Genomic DNA, 26,045 nt, shown 5'->3' with positions numbered 1-26,045 from the left:
AGACAACAGTAGTAGTTCAGGTAGAGGAGGATCTTCAGTACTTGCATAATTATCCTCTTAAATCCTGACCCTTGTCATTCTCACTTCAATTACCCATTTCTAATGTACAGTCTCAGCAACTGTCAAATACAAGTCATTAATAAAAATATCACCAGTGCTTGAATTTGACAATGAACAGTGAGGACAAAGACAGCATCTACTGCATTTCAAGGACAATTAACAGCAAAAATGCTGCCCTAAGAGAAGAGAGTACATACCAGAAATCTCTTTGCATTTCAAATTGAACGTTGGCTTAATGAAACCCTCTAGCCTGGAACAGGCTGTCCAGGACAGTGGTGGAGTCCTCATCCCTGAAGGGATTTTAAAGCTGTGTAGATGTGGTGCTGAGGGGCATGGTTTAGTGGTGACCTGGCACTGCTGAGTTAATGATTGGACCTGATAATCCTAAAGGTCTTTTCCAACTAAAATGATTCTGTGATTCAATTTGTACAAGCTTACAGGACCCCAAATACAAGACCAACCTGCATTTAAATACTTCCCCTTAGATTAAAAAAAAACCAAACCACCAAACCAAAACCCACACCCACATTCCTCATGAATCTACAGGAACCTTGATTTTAAGGTTTCCAATCTTTTGCATATATTCACTAGGTCTAAAGATGGAAATGTAAAGATCTAAACCACTCTAAGTTATAATTTTAACCACAAATTAGCATCACTATAAAAGCTTCCCAGTTACAAAAGGAAACCATTATGTTCCAATGGGAGAAATGTATTTGAAAACTCAATTCCCCTTTGATTTTTAAACCACCAAAAATAGACTGGAGGCAAAACTCCTCACCACCCAGTCCTGGTAATAACTGAAAAAAAGTTGAAGTAAAGCAATTCAATGGATTGCATGCTTTAAATTCTCTCCTCTCCTGACCTGCCTAACGGGGTGCCAGCGACTGGTTATAAACGCAGCCATTCTACTTCCCATGAAAATAGGGAAAGAAATTTTGAGGGCATCTTCTCTAGACTGAGTACACTTGTCATTCAGAGACACATATTACATGTTCATGATTCAGAAATTCATAGCATGGTTTGGCTTGGAAGTGACCTTAATAGTCATCTAGTTCTAAACCACCCCCCTCCATGGGCACAGCTTCCACCAGGCCTGCCTAATCAAGGCCTCATTCAACCAGGCCTTAAACATCTCTAGGGAGGGAGCATCCATGGCCTCCCTGGGCAACCTGTTCCAGGGTCTCACCACCCTCACTGGAAAGAATTTATTCCTAATCTCCAGTCTAAATCTCCCCCCTTGAAGCTTCAATCTGTTCTAATCTATGTCCAGAGAAGGGCAACAAGGCTGGGGAGAGGCCTTGAACGCAAGCCCTATGAGGAGAGGCTGAGGGAGCTGGGATTGTTTAGCCTGGAGAAGAGGAAGCTCAGGGGTGACCTCATTGCCCTCTACAACTACCTGAAAGGTGGTTGTAGCCAGGAAGGGGTTGGCCTCTTCTCCCAGGCAACCAGCACCAGAACAAGGGGACACAGTCTCAAGCTGCGCCAGGGGAGGTTCAGACTCGAGGTGAGGAGGAAGTTCTTCACTGAGCGAGTCATTCGGCATTGGAACGGGTTGCCCAGGGAGGTGGTGGAGTCATCGTCCCTGGAGGCGTTCAAGGGGAGATTGGACGTGGCACTTGGTGCCATGGTCTAGCCATCGGGTCTGTGTTGATAGGTTGGACTCGATGATCCTCGAGGTCCTTTCCAACCTAAGTGATACTGTGATCACTACAGGCCTTTGTGCAAAGTCCCTTTCTGGCTTTCTTGTAGGCCCCTTTCACAGGTACTTTAAAGCCCTTGTAAGGTCTCCCTGGAGCCTTCTCTTCTCTAGGCCGAACAGCCGCTACTTCAGCAGAATCTCCCCACCAGCCCTCTGATCATCTTTTTGGCCTTCTCTGGGACCTGCTCCAACAGTTCCATGTCTGGACACAGTATTCCGGGGAGGGGGGTGTCTCAGCAGAGAAGAAGGGCAGAATCCCCTCCCTCATCATGTTGGTCACAATTCTTTTTGACGCAGCCCAGTATATAGTTGCCTTCCAGGCTGTAAGTGACCACTGATGGGTCATGGTGAGTTTGTCACCAACCAACACCCCAAACTCCTTCTCATGATACTGGTACATATTAAGGATCTCAAGAAAACTGGCTCACACCAGAAACCTATCCTAAATCATCAGTTCAGGAAGGTTTCACACACTGAAGGTAAAGGAAGACACAATGGCAGCAAATTCTAAAAGGAGAGATTTGAACTGCTTTGGAGAGACTGAAGAGCTACAGTGCATTTCTGCAAGAGCCACTGGTGAAGAGACACAAACCAATCCTGTGGTCTGAAACAAAATCTGATAGAGATGAATTAAATCCCCAGCCAGATGAAAACATTTAGAAACGAAGCTACACTGAATACTTTCAGGAACAAAGCACACAAGCTGTTATCTGACCCAAACCTGCCAAGATCAGACAAAAGACACAACCCCCTCCTTTTCTCCCTGCACTGGGATTGTATGCAAAATTCCTTGAGGTTCTTAAGGAGATCAGTGTTACACAGCACACACACTCTGGCAAAATAGCTCACAAAGCTTCAGTGCTTCAGCCTGGAAAGTTCTTTCATCTGGAAGGCTTAACAGTATTTGGAATGTATTATTCAGTTATATGTCAGAAAATCATGGGCCTTAATTAGAAATGCCATATGCTCCCTTTCAAAAGATGCTAACGTCAAACTTCAAAATAGAACAGGGCAAAGGAGAGAGAATAAACAGCTTTAAAAACCTCCACCTTGTTTCCACTCTGAAGACAATTTACATAGCCCAACCTGTATAAGGACTTAGGTATAAATGAAGGAAAAGAAATAACAATAAATAAAAGAGGCTATGAGAGGGTTACTTAAGTGTAGATATTCTCTTCTAGGATGTACTTTTATACATTTTCTTCCAGTTTCTATAGTGTTCAAGGCCAGGTTGGATGTGGCCTTCAGGAACCAGGTCTAGTGGAAGGTGTCCCTACCCATGGCAGGGGGTTAGAACTAGAGGATCTTTAAGGTCCCTTCCAACCCAAACCATTCTATGGAATTCATTAGCCACAGCCTGACTTTATCCACCCTTACCCTGCTGGGAATGCCACAGTTGCCCTCCTCTAAATGTACTGCCTACTTCACCCTCCCTCCTTTCTCTGCCCTAACTTCTCTGAGCCTTTCAACTGGACAGAATGAGAGGCGGATGGAGAACATCTCAAGCGAGCAAGCACGAGGGGCTGTGTTGTAAATGTGTGTATACACAAACAGCCTTTAGGAGCACTTAGAGCTAACAATAAACCCCTCAGGTTTTTGTTTGCTTATTCTGAATTGCAATGTGTTTCACAAAAGTCACAAAAGCCTCACTTTGTGCATGCCTCATGAACCAGTTCCCTAAATTCAGAGTCTCCATTTAAAGCAACCTTTGATGGATTGCACTTTCAGAGTAATTATTGCTCTGCACAGCACCAGCATAAAATGTTACAGGATGGAAGAGCCCTCTGGAGATCACCTAGTCCAATCTCCTACTCCAAGTAGCTCTAGTTAGATCAGGTCACTGAGACCTGAGTGAGAGGATAGTTTTTGAACACTTTCAAGAAAGGAGATTGCAGAATCTCTCTGACAATCTGTTGCACTATTTGACCATGTTCATGGTTTAATAACAAACCAACACACCAAAACCATCCTGTTGCCTAAACAGAATTTCCCAGGTGTCCAACTTGTGTCTGATGTCTTGCCTTTCAGCCTCCAAGTTGTGCACCTCTCAGAAGTACCTGGTTCCAAGTCCTCTGATGTACTAGTAGACACCACACCCCTCTTGCATGTGCTGAATAGAGGACCTGCTGGCTTGATTCCTGCTAATACAGCCCAGGGTGTGCTTGGCCTGTGCTGCTCTGAGGGTACAATGCTGGCTCATTTTCAGCTTTTTTGCCTGCTGGATTTCTTCTGCAAAAGCAGCTTTCTTCTTGGTTCGCATCCTGCCTGTGTTCTCCTGTGGGGTTGTTCTACCACAGGTGCAGGGCTTTGCACTTGCACTTGAGTTTCATGAGGTTCCTGCCTGTGCAATTCTCCAGCCTGTCCAAGTCTCTCTAAGTAGGAGTACTGCCCTCAAGTATTATAGACCATCCCTTAAGTTTTTGTCCACAAACCCGCTGATGGTGCATTCTGTCCCATCACACAGATGATTAATAAAGACATTTAACAGCATTGATCCCAACACTGATCCCTGAAAGATACCACCACTTGCTGGCTGCCAGCTGGACTCCGCACCATTGATCGATTCTTTCATCCCAGCAGACCAGCCAACCTTCCAACCACATTATTTTTCACTTATCCAGTCCCTATCTCATTGATTAAATAAGGACAATGTGAGATACAGTGATGGAGTCCCTGCTAAAAATCAAAGCACACAGCATCCACCACTCATTCCTTATTCACAGCACTGGACACCTTATCACAGAAAGCAAGGAGGTTGGTCACAGTTTTTTGGGAGTATTTGCTCCATAACCAGTCTCATGGACTGAGGTGAGGCCTATTCAGATTCTCCTTCTGGCCCAATGGCATTTGCTTTTCTTCTTCTGGACATTAGCCATTTTCATGAGATAAAGATGGAAATCTGTAGAGCTACCATGTGGGTTGGGGAAGGATCTCTGGCTGACAAGTTTTGCACACTGTCTGTTTTGTTAGCATACCTACAGACAAACACAGAAATGGGCTCTTTCAGAAATCCCTAGGGACATTCAAGAACAAACTGAATCTAACTGAAGAGAAGATTGGCAGCCTACTGGAGAGATCTAATTCTGTGCCTACTCCATCTAGAAACACTCCTTAGATAAATTATTTACTATGTGAGCAGACTGTTCAGAATAGGGCACAAGGAATTGTATTTTAAGTGACCCAGCACTAACATTTGCCATGTAGCAATACTCTGTGGACTGGGCTGCATTATTACTTCCCCCTCCCCCTTTTATACACAGACTCCAACTTGCAGAGGTATGATTGTTGGTAAGAATGACCTCTTAGCACTTCAGCAAAATAAACTATGGCTCATTACTCTTGCCAACTAATGATACAGGAGACACTTCCCAATGTGGCTCAACTTCTACATAGCAGAGGCACCTCTTTGGATTTAGTCTGATCTGAAAGAGCTTGAAAAAATGGTTTTAATGGGAAACAAATACAGCTTTCAGAATGACAACAATGGCCTTTGATATGAAATGGCAGTAAGGTTATGTATGTTATATATGTTTGGGTTTTTACTTTGGTTTAATGAAGTATTTGTAATTGACAAAGTGCCACAGAAAAGCACCCTATGCAGCAAAATGGCTATACATAGTCGGAACACTGTAAAGCCATGACAAGCTTTGACTATCTCCCAAGAAAGCAACAGAGTGATTAAGAGGAACCTTACAAGACAGTTCCACCAGGTTATTCCAGGCCTTACTTTTTAACTCAACCAAAGACAACACAGGTCTTGATCATACAGTCCCCTGCAGATACTTGTCTGATCTAACCCATAAACCTCCAATTACCTCCCTAGGCAGCTCATTCTGAGGACTCCATTACTTTTACTCTATGGACTACATCTCTCAGTTCAAGCCAAATTCTTTCTACCTGCAATTTATGTCAATTACTTTTTTCTCCTAAACAGAGTCAACATGGAATACAATTTTAGCACATCTCACTTCCAAAAACATTATAGAATTATTAAGGGTGGAAAAGACCTCTAAGATCATCAAGTCCAACCTTCTACCCAACACCTCCATGACCACTAAACCATGTCGTTTTCTTAACACCTCCAGGGATGTGGACTCCACCACCTTCCTGGGCAGCCTGGTCCAATGCCTGGTAAGTCTTGCATGAAGGAAATTCTTCCTCATATCCAACCTAAATCTCTGCTGGTGCAACAGAAGGCCATTTCTTCTCCCATCCTCTGTTACTTAGGAGAAGAGGCCATCACCAACCTCACTCCAACATTTTTTCAGGGAGTTGTAGAGGGTAATGAGGTCTCCCCTCAGCCTCCTCTTATTCAGGCTAAATAATCCCTGCTCCCTCAGCCTCTCCTCTTTAAGATGTGATCTCCCAAGCCTTCATCAATTTAATTGCCCTATATTTGTCTTTATTCTTTCTTCTTTACAATTCTTTGCTGCTCTCCTCAGAGAACACATTGTCCAGACTTCCAATCACATCTGATTTTTCCCATTACCAGGTCTGTATTTTTCCTTGATGAGAAGTACTCAAACAAGATACTGAGGCATCAAGTGTTCAGAACAGAAGAACTACACATAGAGAAACTCTTTATTATAAACCAATGCCCCACAGAAAAAAAGAAATAAAAGACCCAAACAAATATGAACACAGGGACACAAAATCTTTGCCTCTTCTTTCCACTCATTTATCCTGATAGCACAAGGCCTTTGACCCCACACACAAATACAGAACATGGAGCACCTCAAAGGTATCCCCAGCAGCACAGACAAGCTGTGCAGAGACTAACAAAATACCTTGAGACACCAACTCAAAAGAAGCCAATAGCACAGATGTTCCTCTGATCAGGTACTTAACATGCTTAACAGAGTCTTTATAACAAAAGTAATTTGTTATGTTTATTGCTTAATTTCCATTTCTGGTTTGAGGAAGTAAGATTCCAGTTAATAACTCGTCTTCATGTCAACTGAAAACTAAGGTATTAAATATGCTTGCATCTTCCTCTTTGACAGTGCAAGAAGGTTACTTTATTTTGGGGTGGGCTTTTTTGAGTGGGCTTTTCCCCTGCATCTTACTTTAAAAACATTCCTTTGAACAATACTCCCTTCATCCACATTTAACACCATCTCTATAGCTAGACAGCTGCTCTTCATCGTATCATAGTATCAGTCAGGGTTGGAAGGGACCACAAGGATAGAATAGAATAGAACAGAACAGAATAGAATAGACCAGGTTAGAAGAGACCTTCAAGATCATCGCATCCAACCCAGCATCCAACACCACCCAACCAACTAAACCATGCAACCAAGCACCCCATCAAGTCTCCTCCTGAACACCTCCAGCGATGGCGACTCCACCACCTCCCCAAGCAGCCCATTCCAATAGGCAATCACTCTCTCTGTGTAAAACTTCCTCCTGACCTCGAACCTGAACCTCCCCTGGCGCAGCCTGAGACTGTGTCCTCTTGTTCTGGTGCTGGCTGCCTGGGAGAAGAGACCAACCTCTGCCTGTCTACAACCCCCCCTTCAGGTAGTTGTAGACAGCAATAAGGTCACCCCTGAGTCTCCTCTTCTCCCCTCCTGCCATGGGCAGGGACACCCCACACTAGATCAGGCTGCCCAGAGCCTCATCCAGCCTTAAACACCTTCAGGGATGGGGCCTCAACCATCTCCCTGGACAACCCATTCCAGGGCTTCACCACTCTCGTGGTCCAACAGGTTCAGCTCTCCTTAAAGGAATCTACTAGATCACCTGACTTACAACATGTCAAAACCACTGCTAGTTAACAAATCAGGCAGATACGGCGGAAAACTCTCCCGTTGTTTCAGAGAGCTGAAGTATAAAAGCACAGCACATCCTCAAGCGAGTAGAAAGACATTAATAGAGCAGATAAAAATGAACAGGTGGGACTGGAGCATTGATGGGAAGAAGAAAAAAAAAAATTTAATGAGTGTTAATTGAGAAGCTGTTACAAGTGAAATGAAAGAGTAGGTGGAACTGAAAAATAATGTCGTTGAAGCAGCCTGAAGAAGGAAATTAGGTCATGAGGAAAGGTGGGAATAGAATGGGAATACTTCAAAAATAAGAAGTTTGATTTTTTGCAGGAGAAGAACAAAAATGAAGGGGGAGCTGAAGTTGGCAGCGTATTATCAGGGCAAAAAGATATAGATGCTCCTGACATGGAATCATTCTATACATCCTGGATGAAAGAGAAAGGCCACCAAAAAAAGCCAGTTTCCATTTATAATAGAACAGGAAATTACAGAGCATGAACTATAGCTTTGCCAGGAAAGGCAAGAGTGAAACAAAGTTATGAAATCCATTTCAGTGCCTTACAAATTATTTTGATAAAGAGAAAAAAAAAGAGATTTCAAAATGCATTCCAAATTATACACTTATGAAATTACAATCCTCAGTATATTTCCTAATTTAGAGGGAAGAGCAGAAAAATACAGATGTATGAATATGAACAAAGAAGCCTTGCATTGAATTCTGCTCACAAGAACCTTCTGATTATATCTAAGTTATGTAATTTACATGAAGACAAATTAATTTGGCAGCAAGTGCAGCACATATAAAGAGAGTACAAACCAAGAAGAACAATAAATGGTTGGACTCTATGATCTTAAAAGGTCCTTTCCAGCCTGGTTCTGTGGTTCTACCCTCGTGCAGTGAACATGCAAGCAAGCCACTGTGACAGAGCTGCATTTGATGTACAAATGCTTAAAGCTGAATAAAAGAGTGGAGAAAAAATTACTGCTTCAGTTTGGCATTTTTGCTCCCACACATATGACAAAGCCAACTAAATGCTGCACACTGGAGGCATTCTGGTAAATATAAACAACTTCCACATCCACTCTGCTGTCTGAAAACTGACATCTCTCAGAACGCACCAGAAAGTCACAGCTGAGATGTCACAGCTCTAATGCAATGCAATTCTTTACTCCCCATTAGCAATTTACAAATTTGTACATTAGCCTCTCCTGCCATACTTGATAGCAGCAAAAGCAAAAGCAAATCAACATTAGATGCACATTAAAATTATCTATTGCCTGGCATTTACTTGCAGTGCAAATGCAGCCCGCAAGGCACCCTAAGATACTTAAAATGTAACGGAACACTAATGACCACAACTAAAAAGACAGGAATCTCACTGTGATGTTGTTATTAGTAAAATGTCAAGGGGAATTGTTTGGTGAGAAAAATCTCTTTAATCACCTTTATATAAAAGGTAGTTTTTAAATTGCATGAAATGTGAACTTACATGAGCACACCAGTGACAGCCTGGGGCTACACGAAAGTGTGTCACTCATGACTGAAACCTAAGATTCTCTAGCAATAGAATCCTAGAATAGCTTAGGCTGGAAGGGACCTTAGAGATCACCTACTCCAACCTTCCTGCCATGGACAGGGATGACTCTCAACTACACTTGGTTGCTTAAGGCAGCACCCAATCTCGCCTCAAACCCTCCCAAGGAGGGGGCATCCACATCCTCTCTGCAAAATCTATTAAAGAGTCTCATCACCCTCACACTGAAGAACATCTTCCTAAGATCCAGTCTAAACCTACTTTCCATCAGCTTAAAACCATTCCTGCTTGTTCTGTCTCTAGACACCCTTATGAAAAGTCCCTCTCCAGCCTTCCTGCAGGTTCCCTTCAGGTGTTGGAAAGCAGCTATGAGACTCCTCTGGAGTCCTCCCCAGGCTGAATAACCCCAGCTCCCTCTGCCCATCCTTATAGCAGAGGTGCTCCAACACTTGGATCATCTTTGTGGCCCTTCTCTGGACTCACTCCAACAGCTCTACATCCTTCTCATGAAGAACTGGACACAGTATTGGAGGTGGGGGTCCCACAAGACCTTCTGGCCACAATTCTCTTGATACAGCCTAATAAACCAACAGGTTTGTAAAATCCTTTGCCAAACAACTTTCAAACTACCACATTGTTTCTGCACACAATTAAGACAACCATTACCAAAAGAAAGCATCCAAAACATTCCAGAGAAGATGCAATCATCAATCTTTGCTAACTTATTACTGAAAAATATCTGGTTGGTACCACAATCTGAAGTGATTTTATGTAAGTCAAAAAAGGACTGCAATCTAAGAAACAGATTTCACCTACAGACTTGAGGAACTGAAAATTCCCTTTATATGGAAGCAATTTCCCCCATCATTCTGCAAGAATAAACGGAAGTCATCAACAAATTTCCCTGGAGCATTCATGAACTGTTGCTCAGAACAATGGAATTATGCTTTGCCTTGAAAGTTCAACAAGTCAGTGTGAGCAGCAGATTTTATGCAGGACAGAATCCCTACCTATAAGATAGGTAGGGGCACCCTGCAGGAGTGTCCTGTGGACACTGGAGGGAAAAAAGAGGGTATGATAACTCGGAGGGAGCCCCACTCATTTCTTGAAGGCCTTGCTTGCAAACCTGGCTTACAAGTGAACTCCAACAGCAACCTGAGTTACAGGGCAGGAAAGAACCTGAAGTCCCACGTAGGTGACCTTCCCTGTTCTTCCATCTCCCTACAAACCTGCAACAGAAACAACCTTAAAATTCCCCAATTTTCCCTTCCATTTACAACCCTGTAATTTTAGTGAATGCTTCTGTAAGCCACAGATGCGCTTCAAATCCTGAACATTTCAAATACTTGACTCTTAGCATAAAGGTCAGACTTACATGGACAAATTTAAATACAACTCTAACTTTCAAGAGCTTGCCACCATTCAGGGCATATTAAGAAAATAGTCTTCTGTGCTTAGATTCCTTCTGGCAGTACTAGCTGCAGAAGTCAAACAAGTGCATTTATTCCCTGATTTTTCATTTTTAAAAGTTAACCTGTAAGGCAGGAAAATACCCCAGTGCAAGGGAACAGTTAGCAGAGTTCATAAAATAACATCAGGCTCATCAGGAGGATTTTCCTCTCATTTAGAAGCTGTAGATCTGCATTTTTCAGAAGTGCTTGCATTTTAAAACTCAGCTGTGGCCAGTTCTGGGCTCCCCAGTTCAAGAGAGACAGGGAACTACTAGAGAGGGTCCAGTGGAGATGCTAAGGAGACAAAGATGCTAAGGAGACTGAAGCATCTCTGTGAGGAGGAAAGGCTGAGAGACCTGGGGCTCTTAAGCCTGGAGAAGAGCAGACTGAGAGGGGAGTTAAGCAATGCTCAGCAAGAGCTAAAGGGGGCAAATTATTTCAGACAGACTCTTTTCAGTGGTGCTCAGTGACACAACAAGGGACAGTGGGCACAAACTGGAACCCATGACACATCTCAACAAGAGTTAAAAATTCTTCGCTGTGAGGGTACTGGAGCCCTGGAGCAGGCTGCCCAGAGAGGTTGTGGAGTCTCCTCTGGAGAGATTCCAAACCCATCTGGATATTGTGATCCTGAGCAACCTGCTGTGGGTGGCCCTGCTTTAGCAGAAGGCGTGGAATAGATAAACCCCAAAGGTACCTTCAGATCTCCACCAGTCTGGGACTGTGACCTTCTATGGATCTGCAGCAAAAGGTCTTGACTGAAGACAGCTACTACTCAGATGACCAGGAAGTTTCAGATAATTTTTATGGAGACAGCAAAAAGAGTCCAGTACAGATTTAACTGATCTTCTTTGGGACCCACCCACTTGACTGTTTTGGATTAATACAACAAACAGTTCCTATGAATTACACAAAGCTATTTTAATGTGGATAAAAATGCAGAGTCGACTATTTTCACACTACTACTGTCATTCTTTTGACTCAGTCACCCTCATTTGGTCATACTGTCCCTCATCCTAAGTCCCTATTTTATCACTAAATACTCTCAATAGCTCTACTGACTCCTAAAACACCACCTCCTCTACTCCTTTGCTTTTCTGAATCCTGAAAACAGCCTCTACCCACCCACAACACTTGACACAGCACCCTAATTTAGTCTGACTGATCATCTCCAATCATTTAGTATTGCCCACTCCTTACCTACAGTATGCACTTTTTGTGCTGTCCAACGCACCACACTCACATTTCTTTGAAGCTTTCAGGGTCCTCTAACCTTCCATTTCTATTTTTACTGGCAAATGTCACCATCTCCATGCCAAATTTCCCTACCTCTCATGATGTTATTTCTGCTATTGTATAATATTGTTCTTGGAGAGAACACAGAGGTAAAAGTTTTACTCTCTTAAGCTTCTTGGGTTTGCTCTTTTGTGGCTCCTTCTTACTTCTACAGCTTCAGTTACACGGAATTTCTTCTTATTAAAGACCAGTAACTGAACACCAAGTATACTTCAATAGGATTCTTTTTCATTTAAGTCCAGTGTTGATAGATCAGTATCCACTCTGCTGTCAACTGCAGCCCTGCTCAGTTCCCAGCTGAGTAGCAGAAAAGTTGCAACTAAACCATCAAGAAATCGATTGTTGTGATAAATTGCAACTGCATTCCTGCAAGTCATCTGAGAGTGTTCTAGAGGTAATCTAAAACCCATGCTCAGAAACTCCTTTTTAGAGACTTGGTAAGCATGTTATCTTTTACCTATCAGGAATCACCTGCTTCAGGAGGTCTGCTAGACATCCTGTGTTTGCTCTGCTGCCAATTTATAGGTTAGAACAAAAGCTAGTAACCAGTCACTTGGGATGACATAAAACTCCAGCAAAAAGCATCTTCAATTATGCTACAAACAGTTTAAAGTCTATTTTCTGGGTTTAAACAGAATTGTTCCCACTTACAGTAATCCTAAGCCTTCTAATAGAGTTTTGATTCAAGAAGAAACTCAAATGAACTCATTTCCTCTATGGTGAAAGCAAGCACTGCTGCTAAAAGAAGCTAGCCTAGCCATGGAATCAGAATTGTTTTGTTTGGAGAAGACAAAGAGCATTGAGTCCAACCATTCTCTAACTCTATAGCAAGGCTGGTGCTAATCCATGTCCCTCAGCACCACATCTCTGTGTCTTTTCAACACCTCCAGAGATAAGGATTCAACCACCCCCCTGGGGAGCCTGTCCCAGTGTTTGAGAACCCTTTCAGTGAAGATGTTTCTTCTGATACCACATCTAAACCTCTCCTGGTGCTATTTGAGGCTACTCCCTCTTGATTTTTTTACTGGGCAGAAGAGACCAACCACCCTTTCCTTTCAGGGAGGTGTAGAGAGCAATGAGGTCTCCCCTCAGCCTCCTCTTCTCCAGACTAAACAATCCCAGTTCCCTCAGTCACTCCTTGTAAGACCCATTGTCCAGACCCTTCACCAGCTTTGCTGCTGTTCTTTGGACATGATCCAGCACCTCAATGTCCTTCTTGGAGTGAGGCACCCAAAACTGAACAAGGTACTCAGGGTGTGGCCTCACCAGTCCTGAGTACAGAGGAACAATCACTGCCCTGGTCCCATTTGTCGCACTGTTGCTGATCCAGGCCAGGATGCTGTTGGCTGCCTTCTGTGTTATTTATTTCTAGGGCTACATTCCCTGGCCAGTGTTTCTGCTGGGAAGCCATTTTCTCCAGTCTTAGGCTCACACATGCAAGCAGCCACAGAATGACATTACAACAAAAATACTCTGTGCAGCTTTGCCTGTTTTGACCAACTCAGTACGGGAAGTACCACTTCTGGGCGTGTTCTCACTCCTAATGCTCCCAAAAAAAAGAGGAAAAGAGGAGGCTCAGGGGTGACCTCATTGCTCTCTATGACTACCTGAAAGGTGGTTGTAGCCAGGAAGGGGTTGGTCTCTTCTCCTAGGCAACCAGCACAAGAGGACACAGTCTCAAGCTGCACCAGGGGAAGTTTAGCCTCAAGGTGAGGAGAAAGTTCTTCACTAAGAGAGTCATTCACCATTGGAATGGGCTGCCCAGGGAGGTGGTGGAGTCACTGTCCCTGGAGGTGCTCAAGAGGGGACTGGACGTGGCACTTGGTGCCATGGTCTAGTCATGAGGTCTGTGGTGACAGGTTGGACTCGATGATCTTTGAGGTCTCTTCCAACCTTAGTGATACTGTGAAATGGAGAAAGAGGAGTTTGAACAACTGTGCCCTGCACCCTGTTACAAGGTTCTACATAAACATTAATACTAAACTTCTCTGCTTATTGACAAAAATTGAGACTTAGCTCCACTTTACTTGAGGCCTTGCCAGGAAGTGTTAAGACTTTCCTCATTATGTATTTTAATTTTTCAAAAATTATATTCCAAATGGAACAGCAAAAAACTTCTCGAGGATTGTACTTCACATGCTAGGTTTTGACAGGAAATCATTCATATTAATTATGTTTTTAAAATTATTAGCTCCAATGCAAGGGACCTTAAATGACTGGGTTACCAGAAATATCTTATCACAAAATCAATAATTAAAAATAAATAAAAACAATATGAGCTTGATCTTAAAGGACCTCTAAGTAGCTATGGCACAATCCCTGCAAAGTCCTTGATTTATTTATTTTTGATATAGCTGTTCAGATGAAAAATAAAGCTCAAATGAGGAAATCATATTACAAGCTAAGAATGTGATTTAAGGAATACATGATCTCAATTTTCTATGTGCTGACTAGGCCTAACACTAACGCAGTCAGTATCTTATAGAATAGAATAAACCAGGTTGGAAGAGACCTTCAAGATCATCATGTCCAACTCATCATCCAACACCACCTAATCAACTAACCCATGCAACCAAACACCCTATCAATTCTCCTCCTGGACACCTCCAGTGATGGTGACCCCACCACCTCCCTGGGCAGTCCATTCCAACAGGCAATCACTCTGTGTAAAACCTCCTCCTAACCTCCAGCCTAAACCTCCCCTGGCACAGCCTAAGACTGTGTCCTCTTGTTCTGGTACTGGTAGCCTGGGAGAAGAGACCAACCTCTGTCTGTCTACAACCCCCCTTCAGGTAGTTGTAGAGAGCAATAAGGTCAGCCCTGAGTCTCCTCTTCTCCAGGCTAAGCAACCCCAGCTCCCTCAGTCTCTCCTCATAGGGCTTGTGTTCCAAGCCCCTCACCAACTCACCTAGGGGGGCAGGGATCATATTTGGCCTCTTGTTAACAACAAAAAGAATAATATTGGGGGGAAAAAAAAAATCCATCTTATGAACATCTTTATTGGTATAGTCATGACATGAGACATCCCACTGAGCTGTGTGCACACACAGGGTACACAGGAATCAGGACAGTTGTAGTTGAGGCATGCATACACAACTGAAACTGCAATGTGGAGCGCTTCTGAAGTAAATTAAGTACCATTCTGTGGGCATGTAGGATATATATGAGGATATAGCAAAAAAAAAAATAAAGAACAAATAATAATTCTCAACATCTGTAATGGGAGCACCAGCCTTTGGCCTAGGAAATGGTAAAGTCCTTATAAAGCACACCTGCCCCAGTCAGGCTGCAAGCACAAAAAAACCTCTATGGCCAGGTATTCCTTAATGTTTAAGACAAGGAAAAGCCTTCTTCCAAGGCTAAGACAAGACACTGTAAACTCAAGAGGGTTTTTTTTCCATCATCATAATTAGTACCCTGAAAAGAAAAAGAAAGAAAAAGAATGAAGAGATTTATTTAGCACAACTGCAAATGACTCATTTAACCTGCATATCCACCAGGATAGAGAAGTTCTAGGCAGAGAACTCTAAATGCAGTTTCCATGAGAACAGAGTCACATCATGGTATTTTTAATGCCTTCTCTTAGGAAGTGATCTACATTTAAAAATATGGAAACCAGCATCAGAAGCTAAACCAAAGCTGAACTTAGGCTCATATCCCAGTGGAATACTTTTACACTGTAATAAAATAAAGCCTGTCTAGGATAGTACCATGATGACAATATCCACTTTTATTACTGATTGTGCTACATTCATCAAGTTCTGGAACAGTGCTTTACTCTTCCCAGTAAGAAGCAGTATTTTTTGGTTTATATATTGGTTTTTTACAAAAGGGATTCAATTATTTAAAACTCTATCCTACAAAATAAGCTCCCCAAAACATTCTGCCTAATACAATTCCAACATCCAGCAGGGAAAAGAACACCCACAGATGCTGAACCATGCTACACTGAACCACAAGAGCCAAAGGTCAAATCTGAATTCTTGCTATGAACAGCAAAGCAATCCCAAATGCCAATTAAACAGAAAAGCTCCTTTAGAGAAAATACTGGGTGTACCAGTCAGTGGGACTTGATACAAAGGAGGGAGTGACAGTTAATGCCCATCCTGCTCCCTTCTCAGGGGTTACAAGCAGCTTTTCACTTCACTAAAGAGCACCTGGCCAGGGGTTTTGTAAGCCTGGGGTCACCTGGGATATGTGGGGGTGTTTGTAACCATGTAACTCTACTTGTCTGCTCCTGACTGTGTTGATCACAGGCTTCCCATCTGTATTGCATAAACTAACAGCCAACTACTTACCTATGAGTAAGAATCAAGAAGGATTTTGTTCTGCTGTAGTAAGTCAGACCTTTTATAGTATTGACAGAACAGTGCCAGAAATCTGAAGAATACATTTGCAAAACTCTCTCGAGTTCTGGTAGGTCAGATACCCAGATGAAAAATGACACACAGAAAGTCTATTCTGAGTGCTATGTGCTAACCCTCAGAGTACAAAGAGAAGGCAACAGGCCAAGGGCCTTCAAAAAAACCCACAACAACAACAAAAATCAAACAAAAACATCCATGTGAAAAACACTGAGGTACTGTTAGCTTTGGATAGGGCAGGCAAATACACTAGGCCCAGGAAGAGCACCAATCTTTAACATGATCCCCAACTGAGATATTTTGCTAAGGCCTCATTATAAATGAGGAGTAACAATCACAAACTCAGCAGACAGTTTAGGGGTGGGGGAATTCCCTGTATGAGTCTGTCTGGGATTTGGTTTGTTTTTCTTTACCAACAGATATTTAAAGCCCACAACTTCAAATCCCATTTCAATACTGTCCTTTAGCAGTAAGTTGAAGGCAAATGGCTTCCAATCAGGAAAAGAAATTCCTCTACAAAAGGTTTTCTGTCTTGCAAGCAGAGCACAAAGGCAGCAGTAACACATTCAGAAGCACACAGAAAACTGTGCATGCCTTGTCTGCTGCTTCTACTGGAAGAACTCCAAATAATGGCTTGGTATATAAAATGCAGTACTATAGAACCACAGCTAGTAGAAAATTACAGGTGATCCTTAAGTCCAAACCAGTTGTATTTCTACTAGATGCACAGAGGAAGTATTAAATGAGTAAATTAATAGCAGAAATGTAATAATACTGTCTATGGGAACTGTAAGTGCTCATTTAATGGCCATGGTGGTCTTATTTTGAAGGTTGGACTCAATGATCATAAAGGCCTCTTCCAACTAAAACAATCCTATGATTCTATGATTTATTCTTACCTTCTTCTGCCTCATCCTCCTGGGATGACGTAGGCCCCCCTCCACTTGTGGGACTGACCAATTCTTCTTCTTTTGCAGACTCTCTTTGTAGGCTGACAACTTCATAAATTGCATCCCCAGCACTTGTGTGGCTTTTGCCTTCAGACTAAAACAAAATACATGTCTGTATTAGGTCCACACCACTGATAAACACAGCTCTAACAGCATGTCAAAACCTAACCCAAAACACAGGCAAGCAAGTCTCCTATCAAGGCTAAACATTTATTTGGGTAAGACTCCCTCAAATTCCTTTGCAATGGCACAGATAGACTGGCAGTAGCTGACAGCTCTATTTCTCTCTAAGGTTTTTCAGGTAGGAAGAATAAATAGACCTGCATTATTTCCAAAGCTGCCTCTTAAGTACTGCTCAGAATTATGACCAAAAAGTCCTTCCCATTTAAACATACACAATGAGGTGAGGTCAAAGAGAAACTGCAGCAAAAGAAAACAGGAAAAAACAAACAGGAAAAATATTGGAGTAACTGGCATCACAGAAACTGGAATCAAATGCCTGAGGAGGGGGAGGAAATTGAATGGTAGGAGTTTTTAAGTAGGTAAAGACTAAAAGAACAAAAACAAACCCTCATGTTTTTTGAAAGCTGTAAATTGTGAAAAGCTCCTTGTAGTGTTTTACTCATTGAAACAACAGAAAAATTCATCTTCCTTCCAGTGAGTGTACTTTGTAATATGCTCCTTTCAAAGGGGAAATGTAATGGCTGTGCCTAGCTAAAGAACTTGTTTGCAGCCCAAGATCTGCTTCTCACTTCTATATAGATGTGAGTGTCTATGTGCACACAAGTTATAAAATATCACTACCTGTCAATCTAACACTTGGAAATTTGAGTGTAGTATCTGCAACTATATATATTTGAGGTCAGAATGTTTTCCTGAACAAAATTATTTCCACTGAAAAGTAGTTTATCTTCCCAACCTGCTGCTTCAGTTAATTGATAGCTTCCAAGACAAATGACTTCAAAGGTTGGAAAGCGGAGGGCAGTGTTTGATTTTCTTTTTATTTCAGGCTAGAAAAGTTCAGTTTAACCTACATTCTCTATCTTCAACAGACTTCCATATGAAAAAGAAGTTACTAACCTGTAATTTAAGCACTGAATACAAATTTTCACAGAATATTAGGGGTTGGAAGGGGCCTCTGAAAATAGAGTCCAACACCCTGCCAAAGCAGGGTGAGCTAGGGCAGGTCACAGAGGAACACATCCAGGTGCGTCTTGAAAGTCTCCAGAGGAGACTCCACAACCTCTCTGGGCAGCCTGGTCCAGTCCTCCACCACACTCACTGTAAAGAAGTGTGTCCTCATGTTGAGGAGGAACCTCCTGTATTCTAGCTTGTACCCACTGTTCTTTGTCCTATCACTGTGCAATAGTGAAGGGAGCCTGGCACCTTCATCCTGACACCCACTCCTCAGATATTTACAGACTTTGATAATGTTCCCTCTCAGCCTTCTCCACTCCAGACTAAACAGCCCCTGGTCTCTCAGCCTTTCTTCACAGGACAGATATTCAAGTCCCCAAATCATCCCTGCAGCTCTCCATTGGACTCTCTTCTGTACATCCCAGCTTTTCTTGAACTGGGGAACCCAAAACTGGACACAGTATTGCAAGTGTGGTCTCACCAGAGTAGAGGGGGAGGAGAACCTCCCTAGACCTGCTGGATGCACTTTTCTTAATGCACCTCAGGATGTCATTTGCCCTCTTGGTTAACTGAAAGACTCATCTCCAGAAGGTGTAAATAACTGGGTTACTTCATGTTTCTGAAGCACTGATTTGCTGTCTACATGAATCCACCTTTACAAGGACAGTATTCTCAGATGAAAATGTGCATAAGTAGGCAGGTAGGTTGGTAGACAGCCAGACAAGACAATCTTAAACCACACAGTAACCTGCATTCAAGGCCATTCCTCACACCCAACTGCATCTCAACCACCTTGGTTCAGACTATCAGAACTATTTGCAATCCTTTCTCAGAGGAGTTCTGGTTTTTCTTTGCCAATACAGACAGGCCCCATTTACCTCGTGTAGGAAAATGCCATTTCACAACACGCTTCCTTTTGGAACATCACTAATGGATGCTTCCTTACTGGAATGGGCATCCTGCTGAGATAACCCAAGTCTGAAGTCTCCTGCCAAGGTCTCTGCATGCTAGAACTGGGCAGACTGCACACATTGATTTGTCACCCACAGTCAAACACTCCACATTTGCACAAGGACTGACAGTATTTCTGTCATGACTTTACATTAGCAGGAAGTTGTATCACAGGACTCTTCACTTCTTTACCCGGAGTGTTATGGAGCACTGGAGAGAGGTTGTAGAGTCTCATTCTCTGGGAAGATTCCAAACCTGCCTGGACATTTTGATCCTGGGCAAGCTGATGTGGGCGACCCTGCTTTAGCAGAAAGCTTGGATTAGTTATCTCCAGAAGTCCCTTCCAATCCCTCACTATGTTGGGATTTTGTGATTCATTGTCCTGTGCAGAGAAGCCATTTATCTTTGGAGCTGAGACCTTTTACACTAATCCACTGTTACATTTCCTAGAATCAACTTCTCCTCCACTGCTTTCACTAATGGCCGATCCCAATGCCACCTGCAATGTTATTTTCCAAGGAGTAAGAGTGCCCTGAGGTACAGTGTCTTTGGGACACTGTTGGCAGGAACAGCTATTGCAATGCAAACTGTCCAGCTGCTAATTGGCCAGATAGAGACTTGCTACAGGTCAGCTAGAGAGATCCTGTCACTCATAACCTAGACCTAATCTTGTAGAAAGATGGCAAAGATGAAAAGCATTTCTTTCCCAAAAGTCTAAAAAGCTTCTCTGAACTGCAGAGAAGGAAGAAACGGATCTGTTTTCTCAGGAATGAGAGTCACGTGTATGTTTGTCACATTACAAGGGGTGCAAAGGGAAAAAAAAGAAAGCATCCATACTCCTCAGTTAAAAATGGTACAGTTGTAGGTAACTTCAAAGGAAAGCTTCACTGATTATAGCTAAGTATCAGCCAGCTGAGAATGTAACATTTTCAGATGGGTTTTCTTTAAATTTAAAATGTAGATAGCCTCCACAGTTGCAGATGAAGAGTTGCTTTGTCTCAGATTTTCTTACCTCCTAAAATCGCTGTGTTAATCTCTAGCAGAACACAGAAACAGCGTTGCATGAGATTTATTTACTCTCTAAGTGTTAAACACAGCAGCACTTTGCCACAAAATATCCACACAGATTGGCTTTTTTTTCAGACCTATTCTTGTACCCCACAGGAAGATGACATCTCAGATATTCACAACAGGCTCAGAATAATTAAATTACTGCACTTTGGTTTCATCAGTGAAAGATGATGGGGCACTACTCCAATGCAAACGGTGCAGTTAGCCTCTCTGCTGCTTGCTTTTTGAACCAATACCATAATGCAACTCCTGGAGAAAGCAGGTTCACAGCTGCTGCAGGAGGATGCAATTGTGCATCACCCTACCATGATAACAGGCAGACAGAGACACTCCGTGTACCTCATCCGCTGCCCAGAGGATAACCCAACAGATAATCGCTGAACAAACATTTACACCCTCTGGATCCAGAGGAGGGCCATAAGGATGATCAGAGAGCTGGAGCATCTCCCCTATGGGGACAGGCTGAGAGAGTTGGGGCAGTTCAGTCTGGAGAACAGAAGGCTCCAGGGAGGCCTTAGAGCAGCCTTCCAATAGCCAAAGGGGGCCTACAAGAAAGCTGGTGAGGGACTTCTTGTAAGGGCTTGTAGTGATAGGATGAGAGCGAATGAATTTAAGCTGGAAGAAAGGAGATTTAGACTGGACATTAGAAAGAAATTCTTTACAGAGAGGGTGATGAGACACTGGAACAGGCTGCCCAGGGAGGTCATGGATGTCCCCTCCCTGGAGGTGTTCAAGGCCAGACTGGATGAGGCTTGAGGCCTTGAGTAACCAGGGATAGTGAGAGGTGACCCTGCCCATGGCAGGGAGTTGGAATTAGATGATCCTTAAGTTCCCTTCCAACCAAAACCATTCTGTGAATCTATGATGTATCATCTCTCAGTGCTTGAGAAAAAATACATGCACATTAATCTCACAAGCACAGAACTGAGAAAGCTGACATGCAGGGAATACACAACTAAGCATTAAGCCTCATCTTCCCTCCCTCTCGTAGAATCAAGCAGTGTTTATACAACTTGACTTAAAAGCCAATCTCCAAGGGACTGCCAAAGAAATGCTTCAGAGAAAGGAATTCGCTACAAATGGTTATTTTCTTGCTGCTATTTGAACATTTCATACCATTACAGGCCCCAGTAAGGAATCAGACAAACAATGCTAACAATAAATTACTGCAATAATGCCCTTGGCCTCACATCTCATAAAGACTTGAGACAGTGAAGGACAAGAATGCAGTTCATTTTATAACCCCATCTCCATGCAGCACAGCTTAGTTTTCCAGACATCTTCCAACTTCCCTTTCTGAAACCAAGGAGAAACCTACCTTCTCAGAGACTTTGAAAAGATGAGGGTAACAGCCTAACTCTTTCAAATCTCTGCTTTAGGATCTTTTGTCTTTAAAGGACGATATTCTTACCTACCTTCACATTTTGAATCTCATGAGGCAGGATTTCCCTGTCTTGCATATTAGTTAATTTACAGTAAACTGGTGAAGAGTCATTTCTCACTTTCACCAGTCAAATGGACTTGCTGTAGTAGTCCACATACAGGTCAGATGGTATGAAATTAGAGAGCACACAATAGGTAGGTCCAAAATTGTTTAAGCCCACAATGGCAATGACTTATGAGTGGGTATAATCCAGTTTACAAAGGCACTGAACATATGTATGTGACTTAAACATTCTGCACTTCGGCATCTGAGAAATAAAGAGTTCAAAGGAACAACACCTGAGGTGCAGATGCCACCTAACTTTTATAAAGGCCAGACAAAACCAAACGCTCTCAGCATCAGCTTCTCTTTGAAAAGCAAAGGTGCATTACCTGCTTTAGTTTCATGTAAAATGTTTCTGTGAAGGTTTTTCTGCTGAAGTACCAGAAGCGTTCGTTGGCAGGATACACGCGCACCAGGGTCTCCAGCAGGAACCGGACTGGCTCCACCACCTCAGTGACCACCATATCCACTGCCACAGTCATGAACACACGCTTATCTAAACACAGCAACAAGCCACACGCAGTTGCATCAGTCAAAGCTCAAATGTCCCAAAACAATAGATGATACAAGTGAACTGTTGTTCAAATTGAAAGCCCTTTCTGTATCATAGAATCCACAGAATGATTTGGGTTGGAAGGGACCTTGAAGATCATCTAGTTCCAACTTCCCAGCCACGGGCAGGGCCACCTCCTGCCAGACCAGGTTGTCCCTGCCCATGGCAGGGGGTTGGAACTAGTTACCTTTAAGGCCCAACTCGAACCATTCTATGATGCTCTGATGACTCCTGGAGCACAATAGTGCATGTACTCACACATGCACTATGATTCCCAGGAGAAAATACACAAACCAAATCCACATCAGGTGAAACAATTTTACAAATGAGATTAAATTACCTTTAGGGGTTTCTTCATTAAGTACTACAAACATGGGTGCATTAGGATTCCACATCCCAGTAATTACATAAGCTTTCCCATCAGAACTCTTTCCCATGGATTCCTAAAAACGTGAGCATACAGGATTCTATTAGCGTCATGGTTTGAGACCAAAGATACTGAGCACAGAGAGGGGAAGAAGTTTTAGCAACTTCAGAGTAAGATTATGTTCACTTTAGAAAACACAATCTAAATAAAGAACATGAAATAATGGATTGAGAAATGTTGTAGGGCAACTGGAGGTGCAGAAGAAACATTAGAGGAGGAGAAACATAGAAGAAATTGAAGATAAGTCAGTTCATCAATTATTTTTTTAAATGCTCATTATGCTTATGTCTGCCTCTCCACTTTCTGAGCAGCTGAGATGGTTATGAGGAGAGGGGGAGTTACAAGAAACTGTGTAAAACTGAACTAGCCCCCATGGTACAGACAGAAACAATCCAGAAAGAAATAAAGCAAAACAAACCCAAAACTTAACAGAGTAAGAACCTAAGAACTCCAACCCAAAGGTCAACCCATTTTTTTCCAATCCATAATTACACCTCTGCCAGATTTTTCCCAGAGTGGTCCATGCCTGAGCCACAGTAACTTGAGAGTTAAAAGGGCCTTTTTTCAGGATGATATGCAGATAAAGTCAAAATAGCCACACATGATAAAATCCATACTAATATCAATTGCTTTTTTAGGGTTAAAATAATCTTAGGCTATACAATTGTTACTTCAACAAGTATTTCTTATAGACCTGATAGGAATAACCAGAGTACAAGACCTGAATGTATGAGATATGTCTAGCATCAGGCAAATATCTGCTCCCTGAGGTTTTCTGGGACAGGCCCCTAGCAAAGCCTCCCTATAGACAAAAGGTAACTCATATTCCTACTCAACAATCTAAATCTGCAGTTAAATGCACTTGGAATGCAAATGTAAACAGAATTATAGGTGGACTAAGCTCAGGAATTCAAGTATACAGCCCATACAGCAAAAAGATGTTACATGGATTTATAGAAGCCAAGTTATTACACTATAATTTATTCATTTTTCTAATCAAATGATGAAAATGGAAAATCAAAACTCATGTGTCAGCAAATAAAACCAGTAAAAATGAGCTCATCAATATAAACAGGGAAATAACAGTCTGACAAGAGAAATAGTAAGTAAATAAAAACTAATAGTAACTTAAATACCCATAACGAGAATCACCAACTTGAGTAAGGAAATGCAAAATGTGATAACTCTACAGCCATGTCTGATTGCTTTAACTCAAGCACTTCTTGAGTTAAAAAAATGTTCCTATATGTACCCACAGCGTGAAAATAAATTGCTATGAGCACAGAAAGGATCAGACTATTTTATGGTTCTCAGAGAAGCAACCCTATGAAACGAAGGCTGTAGAAGACAAGTGAAAACTCCAAACCCTGAGCAAGAATTTAAACAAAAACTAAGCAAATAAAGCAGAGTTTTCAGTGCCACTTTGCCAATGCTCAAATATGAAACCACTTACTTGCTCTGAATTGTTAAGCAACAAGCTTAACACAACACAGAAAGCTCAGCTACATGTAACAACCAGCTGTCAGCTGGCCCTGCTTCACCGAGGGAACAAAAAAACAGATGCCACAGGTTCTGACATAAATTGAAATGTTCTGTCCTTTGGATGTAACAAGTTCCATGTTTGAAGATATAAACCCCAGGATTTAAGCCACAAAACCCAACCAGATGAGAGGCTTGTTTGCTGTGATTTGGGTTTCTTTCTAAATCATTTCTACCTTCCTATACAGGTTATTGGAGTTAAGCATTACCATGTCTAGTAAATGCATGTCACTGTTCTTCACATTTCTTCCAGGGCTTAGAAGCATCCCAAAGCATCTGTGGAGTTAATTTAAAGGGGGAAAAAAGAAAAGAAAATAAAAGAAAGGAAAGAAAATTTAAAAAAAAAAAAGAAGAAAACAAAAAAATCTATTAGCTTTTCCAAACACAAAATTATTTTCTTGAACATAATGGCACAGCCACCCACGCCTTCTAATTTAAAGAAAACCTTTGTTCTCAGCTTTTTTGTTAGTGTTATGGCAACACTCAGGAAAGATCACAATGTATATTATAGACATGACAATTAAATTCTTTTCCAGAATGAAGATGGCAGAAATTTATGTCTGACCTGTGACCAATCAATCATTTTTAAAGAACAACTCTGAATATTGAGTTTAAAGATGTCAACAATTTCTATACTTCAGCGATGAGATTTACCCTCCCCAGATCATACAATCATATGAAAAGCTACAAATTTACCCATGCTATCACCCATAGTGTATTTCAGTATTTCAGCATCACTAAGGTTGGAAGAGACCTCAAAGATCATCAAGTCCAACCTGTCACCACAGACCTCATGACTAGAGTAGGGAGGACACTACTGCCCACTGCAGGCTTGAACTCATGACCTTTCCATCAAGGGTCTTACGCACTACCAACTGAGCCACACTGTCAAGGCACTGATATATAACCCTGATATAAAACAGGAAAGGCCTTTAAAAGCCAACTTTTTAAAACTGAACTTCTGCATTATACAGAGCCTTGATTTTCTGAATTCCCATCCAATCATCTAACAGGAAAATGTTCTCAAGACTTTCAACAGTAAAATAATAATATTTAGTTCTTTGAACATTCAGACTTTTGAACTTTCTAAATATTGAAGGCACAAATCCAAGTCTGAGGTTTCTGCAAATCACCTTCATCTTTCTCTCCTTTGAATATACTCTATTATGAATGCAAAATTTCACAGATTCATAGAATGGTTTGGGTTGGAAGGGACCTTAAAGATCATCTAGTATTCAGTATCACTAAGGTTGGAAGAGACCTTAAATATCGAGTCCAACCTGTCACCACAGACCTCATGACTAGAGTAGGGAGGACACTACTGCCCACTGCAGCCTTGAACTCATGACCTTCCCGTTAAGGGTCTTATGCACTACCACCTGAGCCAAGTTCCAACCACCCCTGCCATGGGCAGGGACACCAGGATGCTCAAGGTCTCATCCAACCTGGTCTTGAACACCTCCAAGGAGGGGGCATCCAGAGCCTCCCCAGGCAACCTGTTCCAGGCTCTCATCATCCTCTCCATAAAGAATTTCTTCTAGTCTAAATCTCCTCTCCTCACGCTTAAAACCTTTCACTCTTGTCCTAGTACTACAAGCCCTTGCAAAAGTAAATGCAAATGCAAAATGTAAACCCCAAATAAGCACAGACCTTTAAACAAGGAAGCAAAAAACAACTTGAAAGCAATTGTATCATGAAATGCTATGGAAAGTTGGGATTGTATTTCAGATGGGTTTGCTTTGAGAACTTTTCTTCTGT

General features: G+C 42.2%; 1 protein-coding gene across 5 annotated transcripts in view; it reads right to left on the bottom strand.

Annotated features, from left to right (window-relative positions):
• The window catches only part of RABGAP1L (RAB GTPase activating protein 1 like), a 310,408-nt gene that overhangs the window by 228,809 nt on the left and 55,554 nt on the right, over positions 1-26,045 (bottom strand). For all 5 annotated transcript variants that reach the window (XM_068141360.1, XM_068141361.1, XM_068141358.1 and 2 more), the window contains 4 exons: positions 24,497-24,563; positions 22,662-22,764; positions 22,098-22,264; positions 17,073-17,217 (listed from right to left, as the gene is read on the bottom strand). In XM_068141360.1, coding sequence (XP_067997461.1) covers positions 17,073-17,217; positions 22,098-22,264; positions 22,662-22,764; positions 24,497-24,563 — 482 coding nt within the window. The remainder of the gene's footprint in view (positions 1-17,072; positions 17,218-22,097; positions 22,265-22,661; positions 22,765-24,496; positions 24,564-26,045) is intronic.

Source organism: Melanerpes formicivorus, unplaced genomic scaffold (assembly GCF_026170545.1).
Source record: "Melanerpes formicivorus ecotype bairdi unplaced genomic scaffold, bMelFor1.0.p_v2 SCAF_7, whole genome shotgun sequence".
In the NCBI taxonomy this organism is placed as follows: Eukaryota; Metazoa; Chordata; class Aves; order Piciformes; family Picidae; genus Melanerpes; species Melanerpes formicivorus.
The sequence above is the reverse complement of the archived record's forward strand: the minus strand, read 5'-3'. Positions and strand labels throughout refer to the sequence as shown.